This window comes from Cervus elaphus, chromosome 20 (genome assembly GCF_910594005.1).
Source record: "Cervus elaphus chromosome 20, mCerEla1.1, whole genome shotgun sequence".
NCBI lineage: Eukaryota > Metazoa > Chordata > Mammalia > Artiodactyla > Cervidae > Cervus > Cervus elaphus.
In genome coordinates, this window is record NC_057834.1 from 113,738,495 (window position 1) to 113,762,988 (window position 24,494).

At 38.1% G+C, this 24,494-nt stretch overlaps 1 protein-coding gene and 1 long non-coding RNA gene across 4 annotated transcripts in view; one reads left to right on the forward strand and one right to left on the reverse strand.

Moving 5' to 3' along the window:
- Positions 1 to 24,494, reverse strand: part of LOC122677962 (sterol carrier protein 2) — a 103,030-nt gene that overhangs the window by 56,724 nt on the left and 21,812 nt on the right. For all 3 annotated transcript variants that reach the window (XM_043878304.1, XM_043878303.1, XM_043878305.1), the window contains exons 6-7: positions 19,165 to 19,291; positions 5,867 to 5,930 (exon numbers count right to left, since the gene is read on the reverse strand). In XM_043878304.1, coding sequence (XP_043734239.1) covers positions 5,867 to 5,930; positions 19,165 to 19,291 — 191 coding nt within the window. The remainder of the gene's footprint in view (positions 1 to 5,866; positions 5,931 to 19,164; positions 19,292 to 24,494) is intronic.
- On the forward strand, positions 11,193 to 16,587 carry LOC122677965. Its single transcript, XR_006335967.1, has 3 exons — positions 11,193 to 11,223; positions 12,701 to 12,705; positions 16,445 to 16,587. It is a non-coding gene; the product is annotated as an uncharacterized LOC122677965 (long non-coding RNA).

A 24,494-nucleotide genomic window follows, 5' to 3' on the forward strand; every position in this document is an offset into this window, starting at 1 on the left:
ATGGAGAAGCTCTATACAGTCAGCAAAAACAAGACCAGGAGCTGACTGTGGCTCAGATCATGAACTCCTTATTGCCAAATTCAGACTTAAACTGAAGAAAGTAGGGAAAACCACTAGACCATTCAGGTATGACCTAAATCAAATCCCTTATGAATATACAGTGGAAGTGAGAAATAGATTTAAGGGACTAGATCTGATAGACAGAGAGCCTGATGAACTATGGACGGAGGTTCGTGACATTGTACAGGAGACAGGGATCAAGACCATCCCTAAGGAAAAGAAATGCAAAAAGGCAAAATGGTTGTCTGAGGTGGCCTTACAAATATCTGTGAAAAGAAGAGAAGCGAAAAGCAAAGGAGAAAAGGAAAGATTAGACCCATTTGAATGCAGAGTTCCAAAGAATAGCCAGGAGAGATACGGAAGCCTTCCTCAGCGATCGATGCAAAGAAATCGAGGAAAACAACAGAATGGGAAAGACTAGAGATCTCTTCAAGAAAATTAGAGATATCAAGGGAACATTTCAGGCAAAGATGGGTTCGATAGAGGATAGAAATGGTATGGACCTAACAGAAGCAGATGATATTAAGAAGAGGTGGCAAGAATACACAGAAGAACTATACAAAAAAGATCTTCATGAGCCAGATAATCACAATGGTGTGATCACTCACCTAGAGCCAGACATCCTGGAATGTGAACTCAAGTGGGCCTCAGGAAGCATCACTATGAACAAAGCTAGTGGATGTGATGGAATTCCAGTTGAGCTATTTCAAATCCTGAAAGATGATGCTGTGAAAGTGCTGCACTCAATATGTCAGCAAACTTGGAAAACTCAGCAGTGGCCACAGGACTAGAAAAGGTCAGTTTTCATTCCAATCCCAAAGAAAGGCAATGCCAAAGAATGCTCACACTACCACACAATTGCACTCATCTCACACGCTAGTAAAGTAATGCCTAAAATTCTTCAAGTCAGGCTTCAGCAATACATGAACTGTGAACTTCCAGATGTTCAAGCTGATTCTAGAAAAGGCAGAGGAACCAGAGATCAAGTTGCCAATATCCGCTGGATCATCGAAAAAGCAAGAGAGTTCCAGAAAAACATCTATTTCTGCTTTATTGACTATGCCAAAGCCTTCGACTATGTGGATCACAATAAACTATGGAAAATTCTGAAAGAGATGGGAATACCAGACCACCTGACCTGCCTCTTGAGAAACCTGTATGCAGGTCAGGAAGCAACAGTTAGAACTGGACATGGAACAACAGACTGGTTCCAAATAGGAAAAGGAGTACGTCAAGGCTGTATATTGTCCCCTTGCTTATTTAACTTATATGCATAGTACATCATGAGAAATGCTGGGCTGGATGAAGCACAAGCTGGAATCAAGATTGCTGGGAGAAATATCAATAACCTCAGATATGCAGATGACACCACCCTTATGGCAGAAAGTGAAGAAGAACTAAAGAGCCTCTTGATGAAAGTGAAAGAGGAGAGTGAAAAAGTTGGCTTAAAGCTCAACATTCAGAAAACTAAGATCATGGCATCTGGTCCCATCACCTCATGGGAAATAGATGGGGAAACAGTGGAAGCAGTGTCAGACTTTATTTTTTTGGGCTCCAAAATCACTGCGGATGGTGACCACAGCCATGAAATTAAAAGATGCTTACTCCTTGGAAGGAAAGTTATGACCAACCTAGATAGCATATTAAAAAGCAGAGACATTACTTTGCCAACAAAGGTCCGACTAGTCAAGGCTATGGTTTTTCCAGTGGTCATGTATGGATGTGAGAGTTGGACTGTGAAAACAGCTGAGCACCGGAAAATTGATGCTTTTGAACTATGGTGTTGGAGAAGACTCTTGAGAGTCCCTTGGACTGCAAGGAGATCCAACCAGTCCATCCTGAAGGAGATAAGTCCTGGGTGTTCATGGAAGGACCTAATCTGAAGCTGAAACTCCAATACTTTGGCCACCTCATGCAAAGGGTTGACTCGTTGGCAAAGACCCTGATGCTAGGAGGGACTGGGGGCAGGAGGAGAAGGGGATGACAGAGGATGAGATGGCTGGATGGCATCACCGACTCGATGGGCATGAGTTTGAGTAAACTCCTGGAGTTGGTGATGGACAGGGAGGCCTGGCGTGCTGTAATTCATGGGGTCGCAAAGAGTCGGACATGACTGAGCGACTGGACTGAACTGAACTGAATTGAACGGAGTTCCTAAATAAATGTACAGAGTCTTTAATAAAATGTCTACATTTTTCAAAATACATTTCCTTTCTGATCACTGCAAAGAAGAAACTTATTTTTACCCTGTTTGGTGCATCTAACAATATAACAAAATGTTTCAGAAATTGCTCTGGCAAAAACAAATAGACACAGTAGGGGAGTTTCCAAAAGCAAAATCCAACTGTTGTGAAAGTTAACAAGCAATTCCAGTGTTTAGAAACAAAGCCCATGTAACTCAGATCTGCACACTACTGTCTATACCTTTGCTTCTAAAGTTAACTTTGTCCATCACCAACTTTCAAAAAACGACTTTATTTAAGCCAGATCCTGTACTAGACGATGGGGATATAGACACAGTCCCTACTCTCAAGGAGCTTAGTCTGAACCCACAGCAATAAAAACACCATTCTAGTATGATAAATGCCATGATAGAAATGTTATACAAAGTGCCATGGGAGCAACAGGATATGCATCAAACCCAGATACCAAAAGGGCTTCCTTTCCAAGGTTGCAAATAAGAGGAAGTGGGAGACAGAGAATTCCTGGCAGAAAGGTCAGCACATGGGGCAGGAGACATGAACAGGATCAGATCATGAAAGTCTGGTATATAGCGTTTACATTTGATACTGAAAACAGTGAAGAACTTATAAAGGGTATTAAGCTGGGGAGTGACATGACCAGATTTGTATTTCAGTAAGAAGGCTGTGGAATAGAAAAGAGACAGTTAAAAGACATTACCAAAAGTAGGTAAATCAACTAAGAGATTAGGACAATAACTAAGGCAAGAAATGACAAGGGTTTGAAATAGGAAATTAGAAGTGAAAGATGAGGTGAACCAATGAATTCAAGAGATAGTAAAGACATAGAATCACTAGGATTTCATTCAACCCTGCTCATCTGCATCTCATATGGGACAGTGAGGAAGAAGGGAAAGCCAAGGATGACTTCTAGTTTTCTACCTTAAATCACTGGATATATGTTGACGTGATTCACCAAGAGGAAGAATGCTGACGGAAAAACACTATGGAGGGGAAATGGGAAATTCTGTATGGATATGTTGACTCTGAGGCACCCATGGGACATTTAAGTGAAGACAACTAGGAGAGAATTATAGACACAAGTCTGAAGGCTCAAGCGGCAGAAGCTACCCCTAATCCTATTATTTACTGATCACAGATTCTCACTGCCCTTAGGTGTTCTTATAATTTGTGAGGAAGCACTCGAGAATAGTTCTTAACTCAACCTTCTTAGAAATACAAGGTATTTCTAATGACTGATTAGCAAACACAGCTTTCTCTTTCTTCACTAGCCAAGCAAAATCTAGTGTAAGAAGTTAGCAACTGAAATAGAAGGCTATTCTTGGGCTGTTTCAATGAGTTCTAAATGATGAAGCTGAAATTCAGAGATAATATTTGCCTATTCAACAGAATTGAGGACTTAATAATATATAGCAGAGGATCCATGAGGACATGGAACTTATCCTTCTTGCTCACTGCTGTATCACTAGCAGCTTAAGGAGTGTCTTACATACAGCAAGCTACTGAATACATATTAGCTGAGTGAATGAAATTCCTTTAGAAGAATGCTGTAATGAGTGGATAAATGAGTGCCTGGTTAGGCAGGGAATTAAGTAAAAGAAAGACTTAGAAGCTTTGCTTCTCTGGGGAAAGTCAAGAGCTGAGCTTTGGAGCCTCAAAGCCAGGAACTACAGTACCGTCAATTTCTCAGTATGTTAGTACAGTTCCTTAACTGTTTGGGGAAGTGACAAGGACTTTTAATGGTTCTCCAAATTCTGAGGACAAAGAAGTCCGTTCTAGATATATATATATTTATCTATATTTATGAGCTTAAGACAGCTCATCCTAAGTGATATTCAGTAACAGCAAAGTTTGTTGAGCATATACTATGTTCCAATACCCTAAAGGGTACTTAAGATACAAAAAAGATACAGAGATATAATCTCTGCTCAAGAACTATCATCATCAGAGAAGAAAGATTTATAAATAAGATACAGTGTGATATGTTATAATAGAGGTATACAGATGGTACAATGAAGCTCATGAGAAAAAATAATTATGACCAGGAAGTTCTAAGAAAGTATTAGGAGAAGCAATGATACTTGGAATGGGACTTAATGAGTAAGTAGATAGTCATCAAACAAAAGAAAGACAAGGACACTTCAGGGAGAGCTAACACATAACTAAAAACACAGAAGCAAGCACTACAGAGGACACTTAGGAAATATCGAGCAATCTGGTGAAGAGTGAGATTGAGAGTAATCAGGGAAGAAGGAAATAAGACCAGTAAAGTAGAATGGGGCCAAATTATAACAGGTTATCTTAAATGAAGGAATTTCCATTTTATTAGATAAGCAAGGGAATTAACCAAAGCTTCCACAATACCCTTTGTTTCACAAAATACCCTCAGATTTAGGACATAGGATGAGGTATTACTTGTTAGTTAGGTATGCCTTGAATTCAAACACCAATTTAAAATCAGAAGAATGAGAAGAACATGAATGAGAAGTAGCATGAACTATTAGACATATGTGGTAATGATCCACTTGTGGTATAAAATGTTCCTTATCATAGTTTTACATTTATTAAACATGGTAAAATTTAATAGTTCAGAAACAATTTACTGAGCACCTATTATGTTCCAGACTCTGCACTAAACATTAAGAACATAAAGATAAGAGATGGCTCTTGTTCTCAAGAAGTTTATAGTCTAGAAGGAAAAATATAAACATTGTTTTGCCTCTATTTAGGATGATACTGAACAAGGTGCCCAATTTCAGTAAGCCTCATTTTCATCACCTATAAAATAAAAATAACTACCTTATAGGGTCCTTGAGAGGATTAAATGAAAATATACATAAGAGTACACAGCACAGTGACAGACAGTTGGCATTTAATAAAATTAGCCACTATTCTTTTATTGCCTAGTGGCATTGCTTTTGTAGAGATTCCAGTGGTAGGGCACAAATTCAATTCCCAGTGAACCCATTTTATTCAGCAACTCTTAAGTACATTGCCATGAGCCACACATTGCACTAGGCATTAGGGATTCAAAGATTAATTATCAGTAATACATATAATGTAATTTTATTTCAGACTATTTTTTACTATTCAAATCACCATATTATTCTATCAGAGTAAGAGTTAATGACATTAACATGATTAAAACACAAATAATGTAATATAAAGTCATTTAAACAACTACCAACACATGTTTTACAAACATTCTAATTGATGAAAACAAACTAGGAAACGTTTTAAAGAATGTTCTAAAATGGGGCCTGATTTTTTCCAATTAAAATTATTATAATAAATATCATTTAGTAGGGTTGGAACCAATGACAAATTACATCTTTTAACACAAGTCATTCACATTCTTTCTTAAAAGAGCCACTAAACTCAAATGGCATCCCAAATACTAAACAACAACAACAAAAATATGAACAGACCAAAATCTAAATTGAAAAGTAATCAAGAGTTTACTTGGGCACAAGCTTTTCCTAAGGAAAAAAAATTCGAGTTATTAATAACATCTTTGAGTTCTTGCATTTGCTTTTCAACTATAAAGTTGCATATTACATAAGCAAATAACCCAGATTTTCACTTCTTGTCTCTGAAATACTTACGGGTTATTAACTGAATGTTTATGATTTTTCCATCCAATTTTTGCAAAGTGTTCAAGTGTTGTTCCTATAAAGAAAGCAAACTTCTATTAGCAAGTTAATGACTTCCTGTTGTTTATTAACAATGTTGCAATGGAACTCAGTATCCTGCTAAATATTTCCACATGTTCCCCTGCACAGATATTAGTATTGAAAACTTCAACACTGACCCTTCAGATAAACATTTCTTTATAATTAAATGGGTATATTTAATGAATTGAATCAACTAATAAGCATATGATATGAAAATAGTTCAAACTGGCCTATTCTACCTAATACAACTAGGGTCTAGTTTCAAAAACCAGAAAATACAGCTTAGGACCGCAGTGGTTATAAGGCAGGAAAGCACTGCCAGCAATTCTTCAAGAAGTTCAATCCCAGTGCCAAAAGATCCCAATCCTCTGGACGAAGTGAATTTTACAATTCATAACTTCCAGGGCCTGATCTTCTTTTTCCTTATAATAAAGCAGGAGGGTCTGTTTCACCCTTGATAGTATACTTGTTTCAATGCTATTCTCTCAGAACATCACCAGCCCAGGTTGGATGCATGAGACAAGTGCTCAGGCCTGGTGCACTGAGAAGACCCAGAGAGATGGGATGGGGAGGGAGGCAGGAGGGGGGATCGGGATGGGGAACACATGTAAATCCACGGCTGATTCATGTCAATGTATGGCAAAAACCACTACAATACTGTAAAGTAATTAGCCTCCAACTAATAAAAATAAATGAAAAAAAAAAAAGCAGGAGGGTCTATAGAAGAGTTACAGTCTAATGAAAAAGTGTGTGCTTTTTAAATTAACAGAAAGTTTAGAGATTACTATCAGAAAACAAAAGCAAACATGCTAATGAAGCATGATCTACAAAAATTTTTCTTACTATTTTTAAGGAGACAAAACAGAATAAAATAGATTTTGAATCCTCCATTGGAGCAGAAAGACCAAGGAAGGAAAAAGTCCACTGATTGGAGCTGATAATATTATGTTCATAGACAGCATGATAACGTGGAGAGTTCCCATTTCTGTTTTCTCTCTATCAAAGAGGGTAATCTTCAGAGCAGAAATGACACATATAATTAAGCAAATATTCTCTCAATTCTAATAAAAATGAAAGAAGGTAGAGACCACACTGGTTATTTCATACCAGTAACAGTAGTGAGTGCTCCAGAAGCAGATGGTATGAGTTCAGTAAGAACAAGCCATATCAAATTATTAATAATATCTTTTTCATATTGGCTAGTAGATCAAATGAAACATACCATCTAGATAAAAAAGACAAAATCTTTTTTTTTAATGCCTGAATTTTCTTTCTTAGTATTTATTTCATTTTTTGCTTATTTGGCTGTGCCAGGTCTTAGTTGCAGCATGCAGGATCTTCTAGTTACAGCATGCAGGATCTAGTTCCCTGAACAAGGATTGAACCCAGGCCCCCCAGCATTGGGAACATGAAGTCTTAGCCAGGTGGACCACCAGGGAAGTTCCAACAATGGAAAAAATCTTTAAGATCATCTTTTGTGACATGATAAGGAAATACTGTAATGCGAGGTTTATTTCCTTTTGGTTTTCAGGGGCTTGGGGGTGTTATTATAAATATGCAGGTTCTTCTGTCAAGTTTACATAACACTTGCTTAAACAAAGTTAAACAAATTTCTTTATGGCAAAACATTCAGAACCCTTACCATTGCATGTATATTATGACTGTCCAAAAGGGAGTTAAAGTATGAAGCATTTTCCAACTTAACTGACCATGTCATAAGAGCATTTTAAGAGCCAGCAGAACACAGAATCACTGATCAACAAAAGGCACTGATCAATGTAGTAACTTAGAGAAAAGTTTCTACTACTAACCTCTAACTTCAGCCATGCTCTGGGTAATATTTCTAAAAATTGGATTAGAAAATTAAAGTTATGATCATCAAATCTGAAACTGGGAGAGACTGCTACAACGTTGGATCCAAATAGACTTCGAAGAGATTTATCAATGAGATGGCTCAGAATATAATTAATTAAATGCCCAGTTCTATTCTTGAATACCCAAAACTGCCTAAGAAAAGGAGCAGCAACCATGAGAAAAGCTCTGAGGTTCTGTTCCACTATAAACTTAATGTGAACCACCAGTGTGATGCGATTACCAGAAAAGCTTACATGTGATCACAGTATAGGAATTAGTCTGGCGATGATGGGTAATGAAACAATTGTAACAGAGCCCAGACAAGTACAGACATTAGCATGCAGTCATTAGGAGGCAAAGGTTACTGCAATATCATTGGCCTCTCTGTTCATCAGGCACATGGACGTGCACTTCAGTAACATAATGCTGCTGCTGCTGCTAAGTCACTTTAGTCATGTCCGACTCTGTGTGACCCCATAAACGGCAGCCCACCAGGCTCTTCTGTCCCTGGGATTATCCGGCAAGAATACTGGAGTGAGTTGCCATTTCCTTCTCCAATGCATGCATGCATGCTAAGTCGCTTCAGTCATGTCTGACTCTGTGCAACCCTGTGGACAGCAGCCCACCAGGCTCTTCTGTCCACGGGATGCTCTAGGCAAGAATACTGGAGTGGGTTGCCATTTCCTTCTCCAGTAACATAATGAGAAACAGTTAAAGGAACAAGGTCCGGCTGGCTTCAGATATTTGATGGGCTATAAGGTGAAAGAGGCTTGTTCTATTAATATGAGTCTCAGAAGACAGAAACTATAGGGAGAGAGATTTGAGTTCAACATGAAAAAGGACACTGTAACAACTGGAATCACCCAGAAAAATGGAATGAGTAGTGTCTGTGGCAAGTTTCTTGTCACAGGAAGTACAAATGCTTTACAATCATCCATTAGAAGATTTATAAGCAATTCATACATGGATTTATAGGAAGAAGAGCAGCTAAACTATATAAAAGCACCTGGCATAGTGTCTGAAATAGGAGATATTCAATAGGTATTATGTCTTTCCTTCTTGTTTCCTTACTATGAGATAGAATTAATCTATACAAGGTAGCAACCCTTTGAAAAATATTCTGCCAGTCACTTACCATGTATTTATGAAGACAGGACACAGATAGAGGGCTTGCTGACTCCTGATTCTGAACTGCCAATTCACATTTTTGGTTGTTTTAAGAATATGCATGGTATAAGAAGATTTCAATCTCCTGGAATCAAACTTTGAAGCCACAAAAGTCTCCTGATTCTATGGCAGAATGTAAGCTACTACAAACATTCTTACATATTCATTTCTAGGACACATTCAAAAATAGCGATTTCAAGTGACAACTTAAAACTCTATGAAATTCTACAATTCACTAGAAATCTACTGGATGAAGAATAACATTTCGACTAAAATGCTATACATTAAACTTCAAATTTTAGACCAGAAAAAACTGTCCAACTACTCTGAGTAATGTAAAACTTTAGGAAAGATTGAAAGCACACCAAACACAGGATTTCCAGCTAGTCGAGGGCAATGGAAGCGGCCTAAATCTCCATATTCTCAAAAACAATACCAATAAACAAGAAGAACAAATAAAACTGCATAAAATCATACCCTCAGCATAACTAGACAAAAGAAACCACAAAACTTCAAATTACCTATAAGTGGAAAAAAAAGATAAAGGGGAAAAGTAACCAAATATCTGCCAGTAACTTTCATAGCAACAGCTCACACTTCCACAGGAAGCCTCCCAGGGAAGAAGGGCAGTCTGAAAACACTGCAGAGGGAAGGAGTGGGGAGTTAGTGGCAGGCTTACAATTGCTCTGAAACTATCACCCAGAAGAGAAAGACTCCCCCCAAGAGTGAAACACTTGTAGAAAAATGTTGAAATGCTGCTGCAAAAAGTGAAAAAAATGTTGCAATAGATCAAATCATGACTATAGGGAAGGGTGAAAAAAGTACAGGAGATCCATGGTGGTAATCTTCTGAAAGAATTAAAGGACACTTTCTCAACACCATTTAAAGAAAAAAAGGAAGGAAGGAACAAAGACAAACAAAGGAAAAAACAAAGTGGGGAGAGAGAGAGAAAGAAAGGAAGAAAAGAATGAAAGAGAAAATATATATATATATATAATATACACATATATGAGAGAGAAATATTAAATATATATATGAGATCCTGAAGCCAGAATTGTACTTAACAGTATAATTACATCTCCTACAGTGGATTGTAGTGAGAATTAAATAAGATAATATGGGTATGGAAATTTACTCATTCATTCATTAAAAAAAAAACAGGTATTGAACATTTAAATATCCTAGAGACTGTAGGAAAAAAGAGGGGAAAAACCCTTTCTTCTGGCCAGATTACATGCCAACCACTGTTGCTAGGCTGGATGGCTTGAAGGTAGACAAAACAAACATAATTTCTACTTTCAAACAAGTTTATAAGAGAAATAAGGATAAGGAAGACAAAAATTAAACAAGTAAAACCACACACAATAATTATATGAATATAAATAGTGCTAAGTGCTATGAAGGAAAGCAATAGGAAGCTATATATGAAAAAGAATAACAGGAGGAGAAAAAAAAAGAATAACAGGAGGGATCCACTTTAATTAGAATGATGAAGAAAAGGGCCTCTAAGATTAATTAATTACAGAATACCTGTTCTATGCCAGGCACTCTTCTAAGTAACAGTCAAAGAACAGGGAATAAAACAAACAAAAATCAGTGGAGCCCTTACAAAGAGTTGACAAATGAAGAGAAGCTAAAGGCAAAGGAGAAGAGGAAATATATACCCAACTGAATGCAGAGTCCAAAGATCAGCAAGGAGAGATAAGAATGCATTTCTCAGCAATCAATAAAAAGAAATAGAGGAAAACAATAGAATGGGAAAGACTAGAGATCTCTTCAAGAAAATTAGAGATACCAAGGGAACATTTCATGCAAAGATGGGCACACTAAAGGACAGAAACGGTAAGCACCTAACAGAAGCAGAAGGTATTAAGAAGAGGTGGCAAGAATACACAGAAGAACTATACAAAAAAGATCTTTATGACCCAGATAACCACGATAGTGTGATCACTCACCTAGAGCCAGACATCCTGGAATGTGAAGTCTAGTGGGCCTTAGGAAGCATCACTATGAACAAAGCTAGTGGAGGTGATGGAATTCCAGTTGAGCCATTTCAAATCCTAAAAGATGATGCTGTGAAAGTGCTGCACTCAATAGCCAGCAAATCTGGAAAACCCAGCAGTGGCCACAGGACTGAAAAAGGTCAATTTTCATTACAATCCCAATAAGGCAATGCCAAAGAATGTTCAGACTACTGCACAATTGCACTCATCTCACATGCTAGCAAAGTAATGCACAAAATTCTCCAAGAGAGGCTTCAATAGTATGTGAACTGAGATATTCACATACTGGATTTAGAAAAGGCAGAGGAACCAGAGAGCAAACTGCCAACATCCATTGCATCGTAGAAAAAGCAACAGAGTTCCAGAAAAACATCTACTTCTGCTTTATTGACTACACAAAAGCCTTTGACTGTGTGGATCACAACAGACTGTGGAAAATTCTGAAAGAGATGGGAATACCAGACCACCTGACCTGCCTCCTGAGAAATCTGTAAGCAGGTCAAGAAGCAACAGTTAGAACTGGACATGGAACAACACACTGGTTCTAAATTGGGCAAGGAGTACGTGAAGGTTGTATACTGTCACCTTGCTTATTTAACTTATATGCAGAGTACATCATGCGAAATGCTGGGCTGGATGAAGCACAAGCTGGAATCAAGATTGCCAGGAGAAATATCAATAACCTCAGATATGTAGATGACACTACCCTTATGGCAGAAAGCAAAGAGGAACTAAAGAAAGTGAAAGAGGAGAGTGAAAAAGCTGGTTTAAAACCCAACTTTCAAAAAATGAAGACCATGACATCTGGTCCCATCACTTCATGGCAAATAAATGGGAAAACAATGGAAATAGTGAGAGACTATTTTCTTAGGCTCCAAAATCACTGCAGATGGTGACTGCAGCCATGGAATTAAAAGACGCTTGCACCTTGGAAGAAAAGCTATGACAAATCTAAACAGCATATTAAAAAGCAGACATTACTTTGCCAACAAAGGTCTGTCTAGTCAAATCTACAGTTTTTCCAATAGTCATGTATGGATGTGAGAGTTGGACCCTAAAGAAATAATTGATGCTTTTGAACTATGTTGTTGGAGAAGAGTCCCTTGGACTCCAAGGAGATCAAACCAGTCACTCATAAAGTAAAACAGTCCTGAATGTTCATTGGATGGACTGATGCTGAAGCTGAAGCTCCAATACTTTGGCCAGCTGATGCGAAGAGCTGACTCACTGGAAAAGACCCTGATGCTGGGGAAGATTGAAGGCAGGAGAAGGGGACGACAGAGGATGAGATGGTTGGGTGGCATCACTGACTCGATGGACATGAGTTTGAGCAAGCTCCGGGTGTTGGTGATAGACCCGGAAGCCTGGTGTGCTGCAGTCCATGGGGCGGCAAACAGTCAAACAAGACTGAGTGACTGAACTGACTGAACTGTGGATTTCAATCAGTTGGAAGAGACATTCAAGAAATAAGAAAATATATATAGCCAGATTTTTATAAGTGCTATATAAAATGATAAAGCAGAAGATAGAGGATAGGCAATTCTGGGAATGAGGACGATGAAAGAAAGCAGAAGATGACATTTGAGCAAAGACCTGACGGAAGTAAGAAAGTTAGCACTGATATCTTAGGGTAGAGTGTTTCAGAAGTTGAAACAGCAAGGCTAAGGCCCTGCTTGAAGCAGCAATGTGCTTACTGTGTTTGAAGTTGGGGCAGAGAGGTGAAAGAAAAAAAATGTAGGAGATGAAGTCAGAGAGATAATGAGGGTGGAAGGTCAGATCATATAGAAGTTTGTAGGCCATAATAAGACCTGAAGGTTTCGATTTGAGTGTGGTAAGAACACAATAGAGTTTTGAGCAGAGGAATGAAATGATCTAGTTTATATTTGAAAAGCACTGATCTGGACAAAAGAAAAAGTTGACTGTACAGGTGCATGTGCAGAAGCAGAAAAACTATTTAGGAGACTCCTACATTCCAGGTGAGAAATTATGATAGTCTGTACTACAGAAGAAGTGGGGGAAATATAGAGAAACATTTCTATTTCTCATATTTATAGATATTCTGAGAAATGAGTAAAAAGGTTTGCTGATATATTGAATATTGAGTACAAGAAAAATGAAAAATGGCTCTTAAGATTTTTTGTCATAGGCCCTAGAAAAGCGGAGTTACCATTTTCTCGATAGGAAAAACTTAAGGAGGAAACGATGGGGAAGGTGGAAGTTCAAGGAGACAATTAGTATTTCAGTTTCAGACCTATTAAATTTGAAAGATCTATTAGACATCCAAGCAGAAATACTTCTGTAAAGTGTTGTAGATATAAGATTTTTTTTAAGACCTAAACCATGAAAAGAGTTGACCTTGAAAGAATAAAGAGCACTGTAGCCAAAGAAAATATAAGACTGTGGTACAAGGAATAAGTTTGGCTTATTGAACACACTGAAAGGCCAGTGAGTTTACATATGGGAAGACTAGACAGCAGGAATTAAAACAAGAAATGGTTTTTAAACAGTCTCACTGTAATACAGTAATTTATAATATCAATACATACTTTGGTACCTGAATGCTATAGACTTAATTGTGTCTCAACTCACTTGTTGATGTCCTAACACCCAATGTGATGGTATTTGGAGATGGGTATTTGCAGAGGTATAGTAATTACGGTATACGAGGTCATGAGGGTGAGACTTTCCAGGAGAGTGAGAATCCTTAAAAAAAAGAACACAAAGAATTTTCTCTCTCCCTCTGTCTCTGCACCCACACAAAAGAACAGGTCATGTGAATACACAGTGAGATGGAGGTCACCTATGACCCAAGAAAAGAGGCTTCAGTATAATATAAACCCTATCATACATCTTGATTTTATACTTCCCAGCCTCTAGAGCTATGAGAAATAAATTTCCTTGTTTGAGCTACCCGGTCTATGGTATTTTCTATATCAGCGCAAGCAGACTAATACAGTGGAAATGGAGTTCTACTGAACAAAAATGTAAAATATGTGAATGGCTTTGGAACCATTCTAATTTCAAAGTTTGGAATATTGCTAGTGAAAAAGACTGAAGTGCCTTGAAGAAACCAAAGAAACTTTGAGGATGCTGCAGATGAGAGTTTACAAAAGGACAAAATCTTCCTGAAAACTGGAGAAAAGGAGACCCCTGTTACCATAGAAGCAGAAATAATACTATTATCAAAAGTTGTGTAGAAACTAAATAATAAACAAAATATTCAAATGCCACATGATTGATTTTTGCTGCTTATAGTAAAGTTTTATAATGCTATATTGCAGAAAGGACTATTAAATAAAAACAATCCAGGACTTCATAGTTTTGAAAATTCTCAGCCTCTCAAAGTGGTAAAAGATGCTAAAATTAACAAATAGTCTTTGAGCAAAGATCAAAGTCAGTTCACTGCCAGAAAAACACGATCCAAAAATGAAGCCCAGGTTGTGACAAATCTTTTAAGACTCAGAAAAATCAAAGATGATGCCTCAGAATACTTTTCATACAGAAAAAAAGCTCTCTAAAGAGAAAAGAGCTGTGCCTCACAATTCCTCTCAAAGGACTGCTAAGAAATTTAAGAAGGTTGCCCCTCAGCCATCTCAGAAAGGACCCAAAGAAATTTGCAGGTGTAATTTGTAGACGGGAGGACCCAACAAGTTTTTATGATAAAAAGGAAAGCCACAAAGTTTTTAAGGTAAAAATTATCTACAGAGAGGATTCCTAGGTGTTAGCATTCTATTTTTGACCTGGGAGGTAAATTAGGTTACAGATATGGGTTTTGGGAGAATTCACTAAGCTGTATATTTATGTTGTGTGCATTTCTCTGACTTGAGTTATAATACACAACAACAAATTTCATATTTTTAAGAAATGCTGGGCTCAGTCACCACCATGATTCCTTGATTCTTTGAGTCTGCACGTGAACATGTGAAATTTGAGACATCTGTTACATACACAAGCAGAGATGTGAAGATGAAAACTGGATATACAGGTATAGACTCCATCACTGACTATCCTAAGTTTGCCCCCCCCAACAAATGCATTACCTTGTTTTATTTTCTTCACAGCTACTAATCATTATTTGAAATTATCTTTACTTTGTTCATATGCTACTGTCTCCCCCTACTAGAAATTTAAGCAAATACCACACATCTCACCTGCTTATTTGTTGCTCGTGAATGACTTCATTGATATCCCTAATTCTTTTTCCCTTTATGATCTGACTTTGCAGTTTCCTACCTTCAAAAAAGTAGAGTATATTTCCCTCTCTCTTGATTCCAAGTTTTTCATATGACTTGCTTTGGTCAAGTCTCAAAATGCCTTGCATGTTGCAGGTTACTCTTCTGCTTCTGCTGTGACTATGAAAAGGACATGCCCGAGGTGGCCCTCTGGTCCCAAGAAGAGGATGAGACACCCAGCCAAACAGGAGTAAAACGGAGCCTCCAACCAACCTACACTCATATGATCATCCCAGACAAAAAGAGCTGAGCATGATCTAGAGCCACTGCTGCTGCTGCTGCTAAGTCACTTCAGTCATGTTCGACTATGTGCGACCCCATAGACGGCAGCCCACCAGGCTCCCCCGTCCCTGGGATACTCCAGGCAAGAACACTGGAGTGGGTTGCCATTTCCTTCTCCAATGCATGAAAGTGAAAAGTGAAAGTGAAGTTGCTCAGCCACGTCCAACTCTTAGCGACCCCATGGACTGTAGCCCACCAGGCACCTCCGTCCATGGGATTCTCCAGGCAAGAATACTGGAATGGGTTGCCATTTCCTTCTCCACAGATCCACTGATTCCCAGTCAATCTACAAACCTGTAAACTCTGATAATAACCATTATTTAATAAAAACTGAATTTGGGAATAGTTTGTTACACAGCAATAGTTAACTGATATGCAGAGTTCCAAAGAATAGCAAGGAGAGATAGAAAGCCTTCTTAAGTGAACAATGCCAAGAAATAGAGGAAAACAATAAAACGGGAAAGACTAGAGATCCCTTCAAGAAGATTATAGATACCAAGGGACTATTTCATGCAAAGATGGACACAATAAAGGACAGAAATGATAAGGACCTAATGGAAGCAGAAGAGACTAAGAAGAGGTGACAAGATTATATATAGGAACTGCATTAAAAAAAGGTGTTAATGACCTGGATAACCACAGTGGTGTGGTCACCTAGAGCCAGATATCCTAGAGTGTGAAACCAAGAAGGCCTTAGGAAGCAAAACTATGAACAAAGCTAGTGGAAGGGATGGAATTCCAGCTGAGTTATTTCAAATCCTAAAGATGATGTTGTGAAAAGTGCTGCACTCATTGCCAGCAAATTTGGAAAACTCAGCAATGGCCACAGAACTGGATAAGATCAGTTTCATTCCAGTCCTAAAAAAGGGCAATGCCAAAGAGCATTCAAACTAAACCAAAATTACACTCATTCCACACACTAGCAAGGTAATGCTCAAAATCCCTCAAGCTAAGATTCACCTGTATGTGAGCTGAAAACTTCCAGACGTAGAAGTTAGATTTAGAAAAGGCAGAGGAACCAGAGATCAAATTGCCAACATCCACTGGATCATGAGAAAAGCAAGAGAATTCCAGAAAAACATCTACTTATGCTTCACTGACTACGCTAAAGCCTTTGACTGTATGGATCACAAAAAAACTGTGGAAAATTTTTAAAGATATGGGAATACCAGAACACCTTACCTGTCTTCTCAAAAATCTGTAGGCAGGTAAAGAAGCAACAGTTAGAACTGAATGTGGAACAACAGATTGGTTCAAAACTGGGAAAGGAGTATACCAAGGCTCCATACCGTCGCCCTGCCTATTTAACTTATTTGCAGAGTACGTCACGCAAAATGAGGGGCTGGATGAAGCACAAGCTGGAATCAAGATTGCCAGGAGGAATATCAAAAACCTCAGAAGCAGAAGACACCACCTTAATGACAGAAAGTGAAGAGGAATTCAAGAGCCTTTGATGAAGGTGAAAGAGAGTGAAGAATTTGGCTTAAAATTCAACGGTCAAAAAACAAAAATCATGGCATCCAGTCCCATCACTTCACGGCAACTAGATGGGGAAAAAGTAGAAGCAGTGACAGGTTTTATTTTCTTGGACTCCAAAATCACTGTGGATGGTGACTGCAGCCATGAAATTAAAAGACAACTGCTCCTTGGAAGAAAAGCTATGAAGAACCTAGATAGTGTATTAAAAAGCAGAGGCACTGCTTTGCCAAAAAGGTCCACATATTCAAAGCTATGGTTTTTCTAGTAGTCAGGTACAGATGTGAGAGTGGCACCATAAAGAAGGCAGAGGGCTGAAGAACTGATGCTTTCGAACTGTGATGCTGGAGAAGACTCTTGAGAATCCTTTAGACAGCAAGATCAAACCAGTCAATCCTAAAGGCAATCAAGCCTGAATATTCATTGAAAGGACTGATGCTGAAGCTGAAGCTCCAATACTTTGGCCACCTGATGCAAAGTGCCAATTCATGAGAAAAGACCCTAATGCCAGGAAAAAATGAGGGCAAAAGGAGAAGGAGGGAACAGAGGACAAGATGGTGGGATGGCATCGTCGACTCAATGGACATGAGTTTGAGCAAACTCCAAGAGATAGTGAAGGACAGGCAAGCCTGGCGTGCTGCAGTCCACGGAGTTGCAAAGCATCAGACACAACTGAGCGATTGAACAACAGTACTTCTATATTTCAGTGCCTAGAACAATGCCTGCAATACAGTAAGAGGTAAATATTTTAAATAAATTATTTAATTCAAAAGGAAATGGACAAGAAATAGCCAAAGAGGTAAGGAAAATCAGAAGAATGATGTGTCACAAATGCCCAGAGAAGAATATGTTTTAAGAAAGAAGTGATCAAAAGGGACTAATGGTGTTGAGGTCTATTAAAACAGTACTGAGAAGTATTTACTTCCTATGGCAATGTGGTGATCAGTGGTAGCATTGAGAAAGAGAGGAAGCCAGACTGGAATGGACGGAGTTTAAAATGGTAACAAATAGCTACAAGGAAGAAAATTCCATGGCCCCCAACTATCAGTCTCCTCTATGCCATCCTACCATTTTTCCTTGAAGATTTCTTTCCTTGCTGATTACTTGATCTTGGTTATCAAACCTACAGTATTTTTCCTGCAAAGAACAGGAATGTTGTACTTTCAAACACAACTATTTTCTTTCTCATCTCACAGAACACAGGGTCATATAATAAAATTTAAAAAAAAAAAAAAACTCTTTCTGCACTATCCCATGCTTTAACTAACTGGCTAATGCAGATCAATCACTGTTCATCAGTCAAAAAGCTAGGATACTCACCTACAAAATAAAAATCAACTATGCAATTTAATTCTCCCAAAACATTATGTGACTTCCCTGGTAGTTCAGCGGTTAAAAATTCGCCTACCAATGCAGAGGACATGGGCTCAGTCCCTGGTCTGGGAAGAGTCCACATGGCAAGGGGCAGCTAAACCCATGTGCCACAACTACTGAAGATTCACATGCCCCAGAACCTATGCTTCACAAAAGAGAGGCCATCTCAGTAAGAACCCTGTGCACTGAACTAGAGAGTAGCTCCTACTTGCCAAAATAAGAAAAAGCCCATGCAGCAAAGAAGACACAGTAAGACACAGTAGCCAAAAATAAATTAATTAATTTAACTAAATTTAAAATAAAACACTATGGATTGACAAATGATGATGGACTCTTGATGGATTCAAGTACTGAGAATACTGTACTCAGAACTGATAAGCCTCAATTTATAGTCCATGGTTGATTTATGTTATTTTTCCTATTTCAGTGTCTTGTTTTGGAACATCCAAGGTATTTCCAATATGATCTCATTTGTATAAATACTTTACAACTAAATTCAACAAATACTATTTCAACTTAATTGAAAAACCATTTCATATTTTATACAAACTGGCATCCTCCACAGTTCCTTAATAAATACATGTGTGTTAGTCTCTCAGTCGTGCCCGACTCTTTGCAATGCCATTGACTGCGGCCCACCAGGCTCCTCTGTCCATGAGATTTTCTAGGCAAGGATACTGGAGTGGGTTGCCATTTTCTTCTCCGGGGGATCTTCCCAACTCAGGGATCAAACCTTGGTCTCCTGCACTGCAGGCAGATTCTTTACTGACTGAGCTACAAGGGAAGCCCTAATAAATACATATATATAACTAAAAATAAGCCTTAAAGTTTTTTAACATACCATATTTTTCCATGTGCTCTTTTCCAGCACTCCCAAACATCTGAGGAGCAACTGGGTGGGCAGATAATCCATACTTATTGATCAGGACTTCAAGATGTTTATCAACTGGATTAGTCCTATTTGGAGCCTAAGAGAGGAGAAAAAAAATTTTAATAAGTACTCAACATGATACATATCTCTTTTCAACTATTAATTAGAAGTGCGGAGTAAGCCAAAAATTTTCAGTATGATTAAAATCAGTCATTCAATTAAAAAGAAATAATTTTTAAGTAAAAAAAAAAGAAACATGTATTAAGAATCCCATTATGTGCAAATAACTGATCAATGTTCTGGGGATAAAACAATAAACAAAACAGATAAATTCCCTGCTCATCTAGCATTCATAGTTGAAGGAAGAGGGAACAGAAAGTAATGAGGATGAAAATGATTAAAATGTAAATAATAATGCTATAACAAACTCAAATAAAGGGATAAAGATTGAAGGTGGGAAGTGGTATGTTATAGAAAATAGTCTAAGGAGATAACATTGATAAAGTGACATTTCAGCAGGGATGTGAAGGAGTACGAGTAAGTCATTTGGTGAAGTTGGGGAGAGGAGCATCCTAGGCAGACAGAACAGCAAGAACAAAGTCCCTAAGGCAGGAGCAGGTTTGGGTATTTGAGAAGTGAATTACGATTAGGATAAAGTGATACTCAGAGTGCAATCACATCTGTTTCCATGGCTCTAGAATAGAGAAACACAGCTCCCACTGCAAATATTTTACAAAGGGGAGGCTGTTTCTTCCAGTTTACCTACTAGACTATGAACACCCAGAACATATGAATTCTTCATAAATGTCTGTATATGTATCCAGTGCCTAGCACATGCCCTGCTATATAGTTAACATTCCATAAATAACTGTTGAATGAAATTAATTAATTAGGTCCACAAAGAGGTTCTAAAGCAAATGCTATGAAAAGATTAAGTAGACATATGAAAAGACATCTTTTCATATGTCTACTTACTAAGTAATTATTAATAATTACTAATTATTACTAATAATTAGTAATAACACCATTAATTATTAGAGAAATGCAAATCAAAACTACAATGAGGTACCACCTCACACTGGTCAGAATGGCCATTATTAAAAAGTCTACAAATAACAAATTCTGAAGAGGCTGTGAAGAAAAGGGTACCCTCATACCTATCCCCTGTTGGTGAAGATGTAAGTTGGTATAGCCACTGTGAAAAACACTATGGAGGAGTCCTAGAAAACTAAGAACAGAACTACCATATAATCCAGCAATTCACTACTGGGAATATACCCAGACAAAACTATAATTCAAACAGATACATGCACTACTATGTTCATAGCAGCATTGTTCAAAACAACCTTATGTCCATCAAAAGATGAATGAATAAAGAAGATGTGGTACATATGTACAATGGAATACTACTCAGCCACAAAAATGTGTGAAATAATGCTATTTGCAGCAGCAACATGGATGTAACTACAGATTATCATACCAACTGAGATAAATCAGAAAGAAAAGACAAATACTATGATTCCACTTATATGTGGAAACAAAAATAGGGTGCAATGAACCTATCTACAAAACAGAAACAGATTCAAAGAACTAGAGAACAGACTTGTGGTTGCCAAAGGGGAGGGGGGAGGGAGAGGGATGGACTGGGAGTTTGGGGTTGGTAGAGGTTACGTTTATAACAAGATCCTAATGTATGGCACAGAGAACCATATCCAGTATCCTGTGATCAGTCATAATGGAAGATAACGTAAAACAGAGTGTCTATATGTGCATAACTGAGTCACTTTGCTGTACAGCAGTGATTGGCGAAACATTATAATCAACTAATTGTGTGTGTTAGTTGCTCAGTCGTGTCCAACTCTTTGTGATCCCATGGACTATAGCCTGCCAGGCTCCTCTGTCCATGGAATTCTTTAGCCAAGAATACTGGACTGGGTCGCCATGCCCGTCTCCAGGGGATCGTCCCAATTCTCCAATTTAAAAAAACTCAAAAAAAAAAAGATTAAGAGGGACTTCTCTGGTGGTCTAGTGGCCAAGACTCCACACTCCCAATGCAGGGGGGCCAACTTTCATCCTGTCAACTACAAACTGGCACTTGCCAAAAGCATTTGCCAGCAACTGAACGACAATAACAAAGGCATTTGCCATCTGTCTCTGTGGAGACTGAACCTGTGCTGCTGCATCTGTCAACCTTTAACACCTCCCCTAGAGGGAGTGTAGGGTGGAGTGAGGCACTCTGTGCTCCAGAGAACTTGTTAAAACAGATGTTTAGATAGTTACATCTTTTCAGATGATCCCAATCTGTGCATCTCTTCATATCTAGAAAAGCACTAAATCCCTTCAGGGTGACATCAGCTCCTCCTGACCAGCAGAAAGCCTTTTGTAAAGTAAGCGCTTGCCTGCATTGAACTCCCACTTCACCGAAATCATATATTGACCTTGTCCGACTGCCCCTTTGGAGCAGTCTCTCAGAGCTATCTGAGGTACCCCCTCTCCTGGGCTGCAGTCCTGATTTTGCCCCAAATAAAACTTAACTCAAAACTCTCATATCATGCATCTTTTTAGTCAACAACCCCTAGTCAGGGAACTAAGCCCCGCATGCGTTAACGAAAAGAGCCCACACACTATAATGAAGATCAAAGATCCTGTGTCCAGGGTCTAAGACCCGGTGCAGTGAAACAAATGAATAAATATAAAAAATAAGATTAAGAAAGAATAGGCTTACACAAGGAAAATTAGTTAGTTAGATATGATAAGCAACTTGCCAATCCAAAGGATAAAGATAAAATGAGTTGATAAATGGGTCCCGTGGAATCTGTGAACACAGAAATCTTTAAAATAAGTATATAAAATTATGTTTGGATTTCCATCAGTGGAAAGTTTTTCTGTCAAAAGAAATCTAAAAAAAAAATTTTTAATACGGAAAATGTTCATATCTATGTTGAAAGGAATGTTAATGAAAACAATCATATACACTTCTGCTTCTAGCCATGATGGACTATAGAAACCAAATTTATCCTTCTATCAAACATTTAAAAACCTGACCAAAAAAATAAAAACCTGAGCAAAATATACAAAGTGACTGTTTTCAAACAATGGACAACATAAAGCCTAGTACAGGGATCTCTGAAAGAACTCACAGAGAACAGTAATGGAGAGAACAGAGGGAGAGCTCTCTGAAAATCTGAAGAGAGCTCCCCTTGAGTCTTTAGTGAATCTAATCAACACATGAATATGAGGAAACTATTAAGACCAGGGAAAGAGTCACTGAAAAGGAGAAGGCACAATAATTCCCAATGTTCCCATAGGGCCAGGAATAGTTTTATTCTCAAAACCACAATGGAAAGATCTCCTAACACAAAGAGCATCAATGGAATCCTGAGGTTATTGCTTGAATAGCAGCATCAGTTCAGCCTTGGAATGATAATGACTGTTCTGAATTCTGCCTAACAAAACATAAAAGCAAATCTCAAATGGATCAAACCACTTCTAAAAAACAACTATCCCAGAACAAACTCCTAAATAGTTAATGGAATATAAAAATTCCATTAACACCCAACAGAGTAAAATTCATAATGTCTAACATTCAATCACAAGTTATGAGGCATGCAATGAAATGAAGAGTACAACTTGTAAAGAGTGGATTAATCAATCAATAGAAATGATACAGATGACAAAATTGTTTTAATGTTAAAGAATTACTATAAATAAACTCCACTAAAACAATTACTGTTAGGGGAAGCACACTGACTGAAACCTCCCACTCTGGCCAGGCACCATAGTAATCATTTGTGTGAGTTATTTTATGACAGGAGGTCCTGGTAAGGAACACAGAACTAATAAGCCACCACTAGCCGGAAGAGTTTAGGAAAAGTCAAAAGGAGATACCATGTGTCTGACCACCTCCCAGAATCCTTTTCACTGGCATCCATCTTGACTGACCAATGCGAGCACCACCAAGAAAGACTCTGAGTCAGAAGGATCGACCAAAGACAACCCGGAAACGAATCCCATCACCATAAAACTTGAGACTGCGAGCCACATGGCAGAGCAGTTCTCCTGGGTTCCTTTACCCTACTGCTCTATACCTGTGCGCCCTTTCCCAATAAAGTCTTATTGCTTTGTCAACAGGTATGTCTCCTCAGATAATTCATTTCCAAGTGTTAGACAAGAGCCCACTCTTGGGCCCTGGAAGGGGTCCCTTTCCTGCAATATTACTATAAACATACTCCATTTGTTCAAGAAGGTAGAAGAAAGCATGAACATGACAAAGAAAAATATGGAAGATACAAAAAAGAGTCAAAAATTTTTTAGAGATAAAATATACATTGTCTGAAAAGTAAACTCAGTGAAATTAACAGATTAAACAATGCGGCACAGATTAGCAAACCCGAGCAAGTAACAAATTAAAACATAAGGAGGAAAAAAAACTCGAAAAAAATGAACAAGATCAGTGAATTGTGGAACAACAATCAAGAAGTTTAGAGATATTATAATTGGGGTCAGGAAAAGAGAAGATGGAGAGACACAAAAGTAAGAAAAAAATATTTTAAGCCATAATGGATGAAAAATTCTCAAATCTGATGAAAACTATAACTCACATAGCCAAGAGCCTCAACAAACCCCAACAACACAAAACACAATAAAACTACACCAAGGTACATCATAATAAAACTGTTCTAAACCAGTGAGAAAGAAAAATACTAAAAGTAACCAAAGTAAAATATACATTAAGTATAGGCGAACAAAAACTAAGAATGAAAACAGACTTTAAAATGAAAGCCAAAATGACAGTGAACCAAGAAAAAGTAAAGCTGACAGAGAATTCTGTACTCAGCAAATATATCTTTCAAAAAAAAAAAAAAAAGGTAAATAAAGACCTAGTAGAACACACAGACATTGAGAGAATATATCACCAGCAAATCAATACTATATGAAATGGTAAAGCAGATTCTTCAGGCAGAGGAAAATAACCCTAAAGGAAATTCTGGATCAATAATAAAGGAATAAGGAGCACTGAAAATGATAAACATGTGGAAAAAATATAAGAATTCTTTCAAAGAATTCTTTCAAAAAACAATTGATGAGGGACTTTCCTGATGGTCCAGTGGCTGAGAATTTGCCTGCCAATGCAGGGAGCCGGGGTTCGATTCCTGGTCTGGGAGGATTCCACATGCCTTGGGGTAACTGGGCCCATGTACCGCAACCACTGAACCTGGGCTCTAGAGTCCATGCTCTGCAACAAGAGAAGTCTCTGCAATGAGAAGCCCACATACTAGACAGTAGCCCGCGCTCTCTGC